Source organism: Hyperolius riggenbachi, chromosome 9 (assembly GCF_040937935.1).
Source record: "Hyperolius riggenbachi isolate aHypRig1 chromosome 9, aHypRig1.pri, whole genome shotgun sequence".
Taxonomy (NCBI): Eukaryota; Metazoa; Chordata; class Amphibia; order Anura; family Hyperoliidae; genus Hyperolius; species Hyperolius riggenbachi.
The window spans coordinates 215,978,151-215,991,192 of record NC_090654.1 but is presented as its reverse complement, the minus strand read 5'-3'; the positions used below and the strand labels follow the sequence as shown (position 1 = coordinate 215,991,192).

At 45.0% G+C, this 13,042-nt stretch overlaps 1 protein-coding gene across 1 annotated transcript in view; it reads right to left on the bottom strand.

Moving 5' to 3' along the window:
• PPP4R2 (protein phosphatase 4 regulatory subunit 2) overlaps positions 1-11,556 on the bottom strand; it is a 75,963-nt gene extending 64,407 nt beyond the window's left edge. Inside the window, exons 1-2 of the mRNA XM_068254946.1 lie at positions 11,279-11,556; positions 1,282-1,363 (exon numbers count right to left, since the gene is read on the bottom strand). Coding sequence (XP_068111047.1) covers positions 1,282-1,363; positions 11,279-11,312 — 116 coding nt within the window. The 5' untranslated portion in view covers positions 11,313-11,556. The remainder of the gene's footprint in view (positions 1-1,281; positions 1,364-11,278) is intronic.
• Positions 11,557-13,042: the final 1,486 nt, after the last annotated feature.

Here is a 13,042-nt window from a genome sequence, read left to right as displayed (position 1 = left end):
TTACATATTAGATTCGCTAACAAGGATGTTAGCATATGCCAGAGACTTTTGTAAGTCTTTAGCTGACTCGCTAGGATTCTTCTTCACCTCATTGAGCATTCTGCACTGTGCTCTTGCAGTCATCTTTACAGGACGGCCACTCCTAGAGAGGAGCAGCAGTGCTGAACTTTCTCCATTTATAAACAAAATCCGCGCTGCGTAATGTTGGCGCCTTATAAATACAATAAATAAATTTGTCTTACCGTGGTCTGATGAACAGCAAGGCTTTTGGAGATACTTTTATAACCCTTTCCAGCTTTATGCAAGTCAACAATTCTCAATCGTAAGTCTTCTGAGAATTATTTTGTGCAAGGCATTCACATAATGCAATGCTTCTTGGGAAAAGCAAATCCAAACCGTGTGTGTGTGTGTGTGTGTGTGTGTGTGTGTGTGTGTGTGTGTGTGTGTGTGTGTGTGTGTGTGTGTGTGTGTGTGTGTGTGTGTGTGTGTGGCAGGGCAACTGTAACCAACACCTCCAATCTCATCTTATTGATTGGACTCCAGCTGGCTGACACCTCACTCCAATTAGCTCTTGGAGAGGTCAGTCTAGGGTTTCACATATTTTTTTTTTTCCACCTGCACTGTGAATGTTTACATGGTGCGTTCAATAAAAACATGCAAACATTACTTGTGTGGTATTAGTTTTAAGAAAACCAGAGACGAGATCAACTAAAAGTTTTATACATACCTGCGGCTTCCTTCAGCCCCACATGCACGGATTGCTCCCAGGCCGCCGTCCTCAGTCTTCTGCATCACCGGTACCGGGTCCCTCAACTTCGGCCAGTCTGCGCAAGAGAAGCGTGCCCGCTACATATCTTTCCGGTGGCTGGCAGAGAGATACGTACAGTGCGCACTTCTCTTGCGCAAACTGGCCGAAGTTACGGGAACAGCGATACAGAAGACTGAGGATGACGGCGTGGGAGCGATTCGTTCGCATGGGGCTGGAACACTTTAAGCAGACTGATTTTCTATTGTGACTTAGATGAAGATCAGATCACATTTTATGAGCAATCTGTGCAAAAATCTATATAATTCCAAAAGGTCCATACTTTTTATTGCTACTGTATGTAGATTAGTAATGGGTCGATTAAATGCAATGCCTGTCAATTCTGATTGGCCCAATACCAAGCCTCATACAATTTTTATTGAACTGTAAAAGCCAGATTTCTTTGCATTTCATTGATCACCTCCAGCTGCTTACAAGTTTCACCAAGAAAGTGAGCAGTATGGACCAAGACTTACATGGTTTCTCCGGTTTTGGCCACATGGCAAAGAAACTGATCCAATTCCGGGTGCACTTCTTTCTTTCCCTTTTTCTCAAATTCTGAAGGGACAAAAAGAAGTTACATTATAAATTACTTCAGCAGGCATCAGAAAAAGTTAAGCAGAATAGCCATATCACACACACACTGACAGATTTCAGAAATACAACCAAATATCACATTTTATCAGTGAGAACCCAGACCATTGACAATCATATTTAAAAGGGGCACTACAGCAAAAAAAATTAAAAGTTAAAATATGTGCAAACATATACAAATAAGAAGTACCTTTTTTTTACAGAGTAAAATGAGCCATAAATTACTTTTCTCCTATAATGCTGTCACTTACAGTAGGCAGTAGAAATCTGACATAAGTGACAGGTTTTGGACTAGTCCATCTCTTCATAGGGGATTCTCAGCAAGGCTTTTATTCTTTATAAAAGGTATTCCCTAAAAAGGATTTAAACAATGATGCTGGCCAGCTTCCCTGCTCCCTACACAGTTTTTTGGCAGTTGGACAGAGCAACTGCCATTCACTAAGTGCTTTTGAAAATAAATAAATCCCTGAGAATCCCCCCATGAAGCGATAGACTAGTCCAAAACCTGCCGCTTCTGTCAGATTTCTACTACCTACTGTAAGTGACAGCAACATAGGAGAAAAGTAATTTATGGCTCCTTTTACTATGGAAAAAATGTACCTATTTGTATATGTTTGCACATATTTTAAATTTTACAGTTTTTCGCTGTAGTGCCCCTTTAAAGAACAAGAATCTTTAAGGCCCACACTGTATTAAGATCCATGGGAGACGCCTGCAGCCGTCATCATGACTGACAAAGTACATGAAGGTCATGGGAAGCCAAGCTCATTTCTGATCCTACCTTCCTGCTTCAAACTGTTCATAAGAAGCAGTGGACACAAACAGGTACTATTTGTCATCTTAAAGGACACCTTAAGTGAGTGCGATATGGAGGCTAACAATTTTACTTCATTATAAACATAGCAAATTGCCTGGCTGTCCTGCTGATCCTCAGTCTCTAATACTTTTAGCCTTAAAGGACCACTGAAGTGAGAGGTATATGGAGGCTTCCATATTTATTTCCTTTTATGCAATACCAGTTGCCTGGGTAGCCTGTTGATCCTTTGCCTCTAATACGTTTAGGCATAGACCCTGAACCAGCATGCAGCAGATCAGATGTTTCTGACATTATTGTCAGATCTGACCAGATTAGCTGCATGCTTGTTTCAGGTGTGATTCAGACAGTACTGGAGCCAAATAGATCAGCAGGGCTGCCAAGCAACTGGTATTGTTTAAAAGGAAATATGGCAGCCTCCATATTCCTCTCACTACAGTTGTCCTTTAAGCTACATACACACGTCGGATTTTCGCAAACGACCGGTCATTTGGACGTCAAATCATGCGTGTGTACAGTCTGTCGTTCAGCTGATAAGACTGGACTTGAGAGAGTCCAGTCTTATCAGCTAAACGACAGACTGTACACACGCCTGATTTGCCGTCCAAACGACCGGTCGTTTGCGAAAATCCAAAAAACAATATCTTGCAAGACTAAAATTCTGAGATTACCTTATTTTTCAGACTATAAGATGCTCCTGACCATAAGACGCACAAGTTTAGAGGACAAAAACCAGGAGTAAAAAAATATATATGTATATATACTAACCCTGGTGCATCCATGGTGAAGGGGCATCTTGAGGATTATGCCCCCTTTGTACCTCATGTCTCCCTGTATCCTCCTGTATGCCCCTTTGTGTCCCCATGTCCTCTATTTCTCCCCGTGTCCTCTGCATGGGCAGAGTAAAGGGAGACACAGACATTGCATCGGGCTGGCAGTTCGTATTGGCAGGCGTTCACAAGTCAGGAACTCCCTGCATTTGGACTATAAGACAGTGACATTTTTCCCAAGTTTTGGGGAAGAAAAAGTGAGTCTTACAATCCAGAAAATACAGTACAAGGCAAGGGAGAAGCACATTGGTGGGGTGGGGGGTGGGGGAAGAGGAGTGAATGGACTGCTATACAAATGCTTCTCAGTAGAGGCAGCCCAAGCATTGCCCCGGCCGATAACCACTTGCCTCATGTACAAGGCTTTCAGAATCATTTTAGGCTGCTTCTGTGGCAGTGCTTGCATTGAGGACACATAACAAGCAGTGGGATTCTTGAATATATTGGAAACTTTGAAATAATGCAATAAACACTGCCATAAGATGTTTGGACAAATTAATATGAGGTTCAGGAGTTTGAATGAATGCTACAGGAGCCAAAGGAACGTTATAAAAGCCAGTTTCGTAGAACTGTCAAGCCTTCTGCTATAAGATCCCTGGCTACCCAGATTACTGTCACATCTATAGGTAAATGTGTCAAACTACACTCAGTCAAGTAATCAAACTAAACTCTAATCGGCAAGAAAAAAATAAAAACACAAACATTAGTAATGAGAAAAGGGGAACACTGTTTCAAAGCTGCACAACTGAACACAAACTGATTTTTTTTTTTTTAATATTCCTCATTGTTCAGGAAAAACAAAATCGTGCCAGCGTGCGAAAGTACTGATGCACCTTTTACATCTAGGCAATATCTAAAAATAGAAAAATAATCAAAAAGACACTTAAGAGACATGAATAATTCAAGAGCAGAAAGGAAAATCATGACAACACAGTAAAAGAACCATTATGCCATCACAGTGTAGCGTGTTTGTGTATATCGCTCTCTTTGGCATGCTTTATGCTAAGACTTTACATATGGCTCTTTAGCCATTTGCAGAACTATAAGTTCCATCCATCATGCCCTGACACACTTAGGCCTACAAGGCATGCAGGCCTGAGTTCTGCTGTAGAGAAACACTCAGCCCAAGCATGAAGCAGGGATTTTTCCTTTCTTCCAAGCACTAGCACAGAGCTGCAGCAGAGGACAGAGTCAGCGTGAAGCCGGATTGTGCCGGTACTGGTGGAGGAATTAGGGGGGGGGGGGGGGGGGGGGGAAGAGACTGAAGCCATAGAAATAAAGGAGGGTAAAGAACCATTACTAGGGTGACAGAAAAGTGTCTGTCCCTGGCACTACAGCAAACACACGTTCAATCACACCAAGGTGAAACAAGATTTTTTTTTCCAAAGGCACGCCTTTGTCGCAACATCCACCCACCAGACCAGCAAGATTGATAATTATACTGAACTCTTTCCAAGTAGGGCAGAAAAGCAGCATCGCCTTCCTCCACTGTTCACAGACGGAACTCCATAGCTGGGACGGTTAACTTTTGAAATCAAAGCAATATACTCCGGCAAAAAATAAGTAATTGTTTGCAGGTTGCCAGAACGAACACAGCACTATCCAAAGATGATCATTTTCACCTTCGGTCAAATATCTGACCCCATGCAGAAAAAAAAAAAACCTGCTAGATGTTGCCCGTAACAAATCTGAGGTGCTATTATACAAGCTACCACATGTCTGAAAGGTCTACAGCAATGGTGGTTGTACCAAAGCTCTGCAAAGAATCATTCTGTAAGCAATCCAGCAGTTTATTGAAAGCAAGGCTGTGGACTCGGTACAAAAATCATCCGACTCCGAAGTTTATGAAACCACTGACTCCAGCTCCAGGTGCCCAAAATTGCTCCAACTCCACAGCCCTGATTGAAAGCAGGTGCAAGGAAAAGTGGAGCAAAAATTGTGCAAAAGCAGAGCAGTCGCTTAGAATGATGAATCTGAATCCTGGATATGGGCATCTATTCCACTTTTTCCAACTTTCCTTGCACTGGTTTACATAAACCTTACAAACTGAACCTGATCAGGTAAGAGGACAAGGAGTACTGACTCTACTTTACCACATGCTTCTTGCAAGCGTGACTCAGGCGCTGCTGAAGCTATAAAATACTACAGAAGCCAGACAAATGGCATTTTTTTTTAAACTGAACAAAGATGATAGCCCACAAAACACAGCATTACCCTCCTCTGCTGCCATTTGCAGAGTTTGGCATATATATGCCTGCCTTGTGTCAGCACTAGGTGGCACATCTGCATGCATGCATCACCTAGGAGGAGCCTGGACAACCTGGATACGGGAGATCTGTGGTTAGAACTCCCATATACTAGGGGTAAGAGGCAAGGGAGACAAGGAAACCATGGATATCCTACAACAGGGTCCTCAACCTCAAGTACCCCCCCCCCCCCCCCCCAACAACATGTTTTATATATAAACCACAAACATTCACAGGTATGGTAATTAATGCTTTAGCAGAGCTCATTAACTAATTCTGAATTTCCACAAAACATGTACTGGTACAGGTCCTTGAGGACTGAGTTGAGAAACCCTGTCCTACACTACACAAGACAGCAGCTTTGACCAGTAGTCAGCACTAGCTATGGCGTTTCATTTTAGCCTTCATATGAGCTTTACAGAGAACCCAAGGCGGACTGACATGCAAGAGAGATACTTACTTAGAAAGAGAAACCTCTGCATCCTATAAGCTTCCTGTGATCTTCTCAACCCCAACCACTGCTTGCCAGGACCGTCTGGAATTTTGTGGGCAAGCTACTCTACTGCACAAAACATGGCCATCCTGTGCCTGCAAGAGTAAAGAGTGTCTGTACCAGGGCTGTGGAGTCGGTACAAAAATCTTCCGACTCCGACGCAAACTCCGACTCCGGGTACCCAAAATGGCTCTGACTGACTCCTCGACTCCGACTCCTTATTGTAATACTTAACAGGGCTGTGGATTTTGTACAAAAATCATACGACTCCGACTCCCGACTCCTCAGTTTATGAAATCAACGACTCCGACTACAACTCCAGGTACCCAAAATTGCCCTGACTCCGACTCATGAACTCCGACTCCACAGCCCTTGTCTGTACAGTAGCACGGAGCCACTTTTGGACAAGCGGCTCCAGCTTACTGCGCAGGGACAGTTGGTCTCTTGCAGGTGCAGTATTACCGTGTTGGTACACGCTGGGAGTGCAGAGACGATAACATATCCAACAAGCTCTTGTCAGCCTGGTATGTTCCGGGATCCACGCGTGGCAACGGTGAGGGCAGAGGACACGGGAAGCCTCTGCAAAATTTGGGGCTTCCCTCTTCCTAGGTAAGTATATCATTTTCCTCCCAATCCACCTCAGGTACACTTTAAGGCTGCATAAACCTGCATACTTACAACTGAAAAAGGACAAAAAAACTGCAGCCTTAGAGACAGACGGTCAGCAGAACCACCAAGCAAGCTGGATTGCTTAAAAGGACATAACCATGGCAACATCCATATCCCTCACTTCAGTTATCCTTTAAAATGAACCTGAACTGAGTAAAAGTATTTACATAAACACAGAATGTACCTACAAATGAATATCACATACTTACCTTGCCGTCAGTTCCTCTCAGATGCTCACCATTTTCTTCTGACAACGATTCCTTCCAGTTCTGACAAGATCTTGTCAGATTTGTCTCACGGGAAGCTGAAAGCACAAGGGCCTTTTTACACAATGCATTCCTTTGCGTTGCATTTGAATGCATTTTTTTCCATAGTAGTGCATTGTGAAAAAGCTTCAGTTTTCCAGCCTATAGTATGAAAGAGGCCATAGGGAAACATGGACACTGGACTGCACATCAATTGTCCTTTCAGTTACAACTGACATACAATGATATAGTGTAAAAAGACCATTTGGGTGCTTATTTCACTATATCAGTTGCTGTCCGTTATAACTGAAAGGACAACTGATGTGCAAGGTAATGTCCGTGTTTCTCTACGGCTCAAGCAATATTACTGATTCAGAGTGCTGACCCATAAGCTGTTAAGGTGTCATCGCGTATGCCTACCATTTGACCAAGAAACGCCTTTGATTATCAGAACCAAAGAAAAAACAAAAAAACACTATCAGGGTTGAAAACTTGGTCCATAGAAAAAGATTGTGTGAAAGCATTGCGTATGTATTGTAACAAAAAAAACTTCATTTACGTAAAGTTTACTTGCTCAAATAAGACAAAAAGCCAATGCTCGCCAGTATAATCTGCTTTGAACATCCACACTGTATTGGCCTTACATATTCCACCAGACTTCCTGCAGAATCTACATCCTCTTCAACTGTGATGATTGAAAAAAGTAATAGATATGCAAATTTTGGTCCAATAAGAACCTGTGTGTGGAGGTTGAACCAGAACTTTACAATGGACTACTGAGACATGGCAATACACAATTGTACAAATCAAGTTCCCTCCATGCAGAGCTGTGGTTCGGCCGCCAGTTTCAGGGAAAATTAAAAAAATGTGTACAGGTCAAATTTATTTCCTAAACAGCTGTCAAATTGCATCTCTCTCTTCATAAATTGCAGTGTAAGCACCCTCACAAGTAACCCAGGAGCTTATCCCACCACTTTCCAGCTTACTTGCCAAAGACTTAAAATATTTCACAGGTCCATTCCACCTGCACAATAAATTCTCTTACAGCCTCTTTAAGCTCATTTGGTTGCTTTGTTCCTCAACCTTGAAACCTTTACTTAAAGAGGAACTGCAGCCTAAACAAACATACTGTCATTAAGTTACATTAGTTATGTTAATTAAAATAGATAGGTAATATAATCTCTTACCCACACTGTTTTAAAATAACAGGCAAATGTTTGATTTCATGATGGCAGCCATCTTTTTGGTTGAAAGGAGGTGACAGAGAGCATGAGACAGTTCCAACTGTCCTGTGTGCTGATCACCCCTCCCAGTTGCTAGGCAACATGAACAGGAAATCCCATCATGCTTTGCACAGTATCAGGGAAAAAAAAGCCTGGGCAGTTTTCTTTGATGGGTGGAGCTTAGCTAAAAATGCTTTGGTAAGAAAAACAGTTCTGATGCTGTGAAACTGTTAAAGAGACACTGAAGTATCTTAAAATTCAGCTTTTTATAGAAAAAAATGTGTTTAACATCATTCCCCTAACTAAAACGCCACATCCCCACGGCTGGACAGTAACTAAATCCCCCCAAACTCCCCTTGCAAAATCCACGACTTTCTAGGTCGTGGATTTTGCTGCCCTGTGCGCTTCCGTGTGAGGCAGAGCTATGAGCTGCAGCTCTACCACTACACGCATCTGTCAGCATGAATCTCCGCCACTCCCCCGCCCTATCTCAGTGAAGGAAGACTGAGAGGGGCAGGAGAGTGGTGGCGATCCGGGCTGACAGACGTGCTGAGAGGCAGAGTTGCGGCTCATAGCTCTGCCTCATGGAAGCGCTGCCCAGATTGCCCCCCAGGGAGTTTGGGGGATTTAGATTCCAACTGTCCTGTGTCCTGCGCACCTCTCCCAGTTGCTAGGCAACGTGAACAACATAGGAAATCCCATCACGCTCTGCACAGCATCACGGAAAAAAAGCCCGGGCTTTTTTTCTTTGATGGGTGGAGCTTAGCTAAAAATGCAGCTAAAAATGGTTTGGTAAGAAAACCAAGTTCTGATGCTGTGAAACTGCTAAACACCAATCCCTTTCAGTTCTGCTGAGTAGATTTTTAGTCCGGAGGTTCACTTTAATTTCAACAGCCTTTACTTTCTTCAGACTTTTTCTTTAAAAACACACACACACACACACACACACACACACACACACACACACACACACACACACACACACACACACACACACTTGTGCTACCACAACTAATCTCATCCAAAAAAACTCGTTATTCCCAAGACCTCCCCCCAGTTACCTCAAAAGTCTCCACAGGTTCTTCACCAGAAGAGACCCTCCCACCACTAGCCAGTCTCTATCCCAAGTCTCCTCTTCAGCAACCCTCAAGTCTTCTCTCCAGTCCACCCTCCTTTAATACCTACCCCAGCCTTCAGTACCTAAGGGCCAGTACACACGGCTGTGCTTTCAAAATCGCGTGCGCTTTTTAATCGCAAGGTCTTTGAAAAATCAGGTTGGCACTTGCAGCTCCTTGTATAAAACACAGCTTCAATAGATCCGGCTGTACAACATGAATGGACAAGTCGAGTTACAATTAAAAGATCCTACCCAATCCTGCAGATTCAATGGGGTGAAGTGGAAGTGATGGAAAGCCTGACGCACGTTTCGCTCAAATTAGCATCTTCTGAGGCTCTGTGCGCAGAGCCCCAGAAGACGTCAGGCTTTCCATCGCTCCCACTTCACCCCACTGAATCTGCAGGATTGGGTAGGATCTTTTAATTGTAACTGGACTTGTTCATTCATGTTGTACAGCCGGATCTATTAAAGCTGTGTTTTATACAAGGAGCTGCAAGTGCCAACCTGTTATTTTCTATGGATGACAGATTTAGATGTTTTCTTGGGTTTGAGCATGCCAATCCTGTAATATCTACCCAATTTTTGCCTCAGCTGTCTATGGTGGATAATCCCGCTAAACACTAGCGAATGTAGTGCCTGTTGCTTTTCTCTTCTACCTTATATTGAATAGCCCTTTTTCTCCTTGTCCCCAGCTGCCATATCCCCGTAAAAGCTCAGGCGCCCAACCGCTATTCCTCTGGGGCCGAGTAGAGGAAGGTACCCGCACTCTCTCTGTGTCCTGCAGGCATTCGGAAAGGAAGCTCTCAGTGCAGCGCGGACACTGCTGCGCAATGACAAGCTGGAGCTGCTCTCCCTGTCCATTGAATCGCCACTGCTCTGCCTGCAATGATTCATTGTAAGCAGGCAGATCAGCAGCAATTCAATGGAAAGGGAGAATGGCTCCACCTTGTCATTGCGCAGCAGTGTCCGTGCTGCGCTGAGAGCTGCCTTCCCGAATGCCTAAAGGACACAGGGAGAGTGCAAAGACCTGCCTCAACTGTCGGCGCCGGAGGAATAGCGGTTAGGCACCTGAGCTTTTACAGAGAAATGGCAGTTGGGGTACCGGGGGGGGGGGGGGGGGGGGCGATACCATCTGTAGCAAATAACAGAACGCCTGAAACGGCTACCCCTATGCGCAAGTGCAGGTACTGACATATATAGAACACAGTAATATGTGAATGTTTAAAGCACTATACTAAAAATTAAAATAAATGACAGAGGGGGATCATCTGTATGACTGGTGTAACTACTGTTAAAAATAAAATGTTTCACGATAGTGGTCCTTTAACAGTCTTTCCTCCAACACCCCCCACCAGTCTGCTCCACAGCCTCCCCCTCAACAGCCTGCTGACTAGTCATTCCCCCAGACCTTTCAACAGATTGCTTACCCATCATTCCCCCCAGTACCAGCCTGCTCACTAGTCTTTTGTCCAACAACCTCACCAGCCTTATCCCCCAGCACCACCAACTCACCAGAATTGCCACTAGCAACCCACCGGCCTGCTCAACAGTAGTTTCCCCAGCCTGCTCACCAGTCTTTTTCCCCAGCACCTCACCAGCCTGCTCACCAGTGTTTCTCTGAGCACCCCAACCGGCCTGCTCACCAGTGTTTCTCTGAGCACCCCAACCGGCCTGCTCACCAGTGTTTCTCTGAGCACCCCAACCGGCCTGCTCACCAGTGTTTCTCTGAGCACCCCAACCGGCCTGCTCACCAGTGTTTCTCTGAGCACCCCAACCGGCCTGCTCACCAGTGTTTCTCTGAGCACCCCAACCGGCCTGCTCACCAGTGTTTCTCTGAGCACCCCAACCGGCCTGCTCACCAGTGTTTCTCTGAGCACCCCAACCGGCCTGCTCACCAGTGTTTCTCTGAGCACCCCAACCGGCCTGCTCACCAATGTTTCTCTGAGCACCCCAACCGGCCTGCTCACCAATGTTTCTCTGAGCACCCCAACCGGCCTGCTCACCAGTGTTTCTCTGAGCACCCCAACCAGCCTGCTCACCAGTGTTTCTCTGAGCACCCCATCAGTGTTTCCCCAGCACCCCCACCAGCCTGCTCATCAATCCTTCCTATCAGCACCCCTTCTGTGCAGGCTGCTTACTTGTCTCCACCAGAACACATACAAGCCTCCTCACCAGTCCCACAGAAGCCACATAAAACACTTCACCAGTCCCTCCTCCCTTTCCCTCATACAGGGCGGACAGTGACCTTTCAGAGCCTCCTGGAGCCGGTCGACGTCCATGGCCGGAAGTGGGGAATGTTTCCAGGCAGCAGTGCCTCCTTCAGAGCCCGCCTGTACCCCGGCCTCGGACCCCCTGGTCACCGGCCTCAGCAGCGGAAACAGCTTCGGGAACGAGGACCAGAAAGCCGCCGTCCAATATGGCGCTCGTGACGTCACCGGGAGCGCGCGAACGGGAGGAGGGGTAACGGGGGCGCGCCTCTGTAAAAGCTGCGTCACGGGAGCGAGCGCGCGCCCGGGAAAGGGGGAAACAAGGAAGCACGGGCCTCAGGATGAGACGCGAGGAAAGACTGTGATTGGTAGAGTGTGCCTCGGCTGCGTGCGCCCTGATTGGTGGAGGCCGGAGTGAATAACGTCATAGCGCCAGGCATGTTTTGGGCACGTCTGCTCTGCCTCAGCTGCTCTCCTGGAGTTTACAAACACACAGAGAGCAACCAGTGGCTGTTGTGCGGCTCGGAAGTCGCCGACAGGGCTGACCAGAAGTTTGAGACCAGTCAAAACAAATGAACGGGCCACTATCGCAAAAAAAAAGTAGGCAGTTAAAAATCTGACAGAACCAACAGATTTTGAGCCAGTCCATCTCCTCATGGGGGATTCTCAGGGTTTTCTTTGTTTTCAATAGCATTGCCTGAACAGCAGTTTAACTGCCAAAATAGTAAGATACCAGCCAGCCTCCCTACTCCCTTGTACACTATTTTGTCAGTTAGACTTTGTACCTGCTGTTCAGGAAATGCTGTTGAAAACAAAGAAAACCCTGAGAATCCCTCATGAAGAGATGGACTGGCCCAAAACCTGTCGGTTCTGACTACTTTTTTTGCGATATTGGTACTGGCAGTACGCAAATAGTTGCCTGTAGTTTTTTTTTACCCTTTAAAAAATGCAGGCTCCGGGGGCTTTTGTCATCAGTCAAAGCCGGAAGTTTTGAATCAGGATACAATTTATAGGCTAAACAAGTAAGTTTTTGGCTAATAAGCCTTCTTCAGACTCAATTACTGCATTCTGAGTCAGAAGAAGGCTTATTAGCTGCAAGCAGAGTCTTTCCTTGTTAGTCACTAAATGGTATCATCCTGATTCAAAACTTCTTGATATTGTGTTGTAACCCCTGCTACAGTGATGTCAGGGCCATGGTCCTGTCAGTTTGCTGTCTGAAGCCTTTTGCATTGTGGGAAATAACTGCCAAGCAAACAGTATGTTTCTCAGTAAAGGAACATTCCACAGAGATCACCTGGCAGGACGAAAGAAGACGCCACCTGTGATACATTTTAGAATGTAAATCAGGGAGATTTTTTACAATGGGCAAACAACAACTAAATAATTAATAAATTAATATTGTAAAAAATAAGCAATTTTATTTACTACATTATTTTCACTACAGTTCATCCTTAATAAAAATCAGGCATTAAGAAACCTAAAATAATAACACGATTAATCAGCACACAAGTAGAACATGGCACACCACTTGTAATATGGTCACCATTGTTACACCGTTTGTATTTGAATTTGCGGTAGTTAAAAAAATTGAACTTAGCCTTAATATGACCCACAATAACATATTTCCATGACATAAGCAGCAGCTGTGTGTAGTAATAATTTAATAAAAAATAATATACTTCAAATGGTATTTTGGTGCCCCTGCCCCCCTCCAGCAAGTGATTGCTACAAATGCATATGTTGAGTATGCCCACAAGAGATCAAGATGGCGCCGGACTCGGATGCCTCGGCCACAGGGCTCC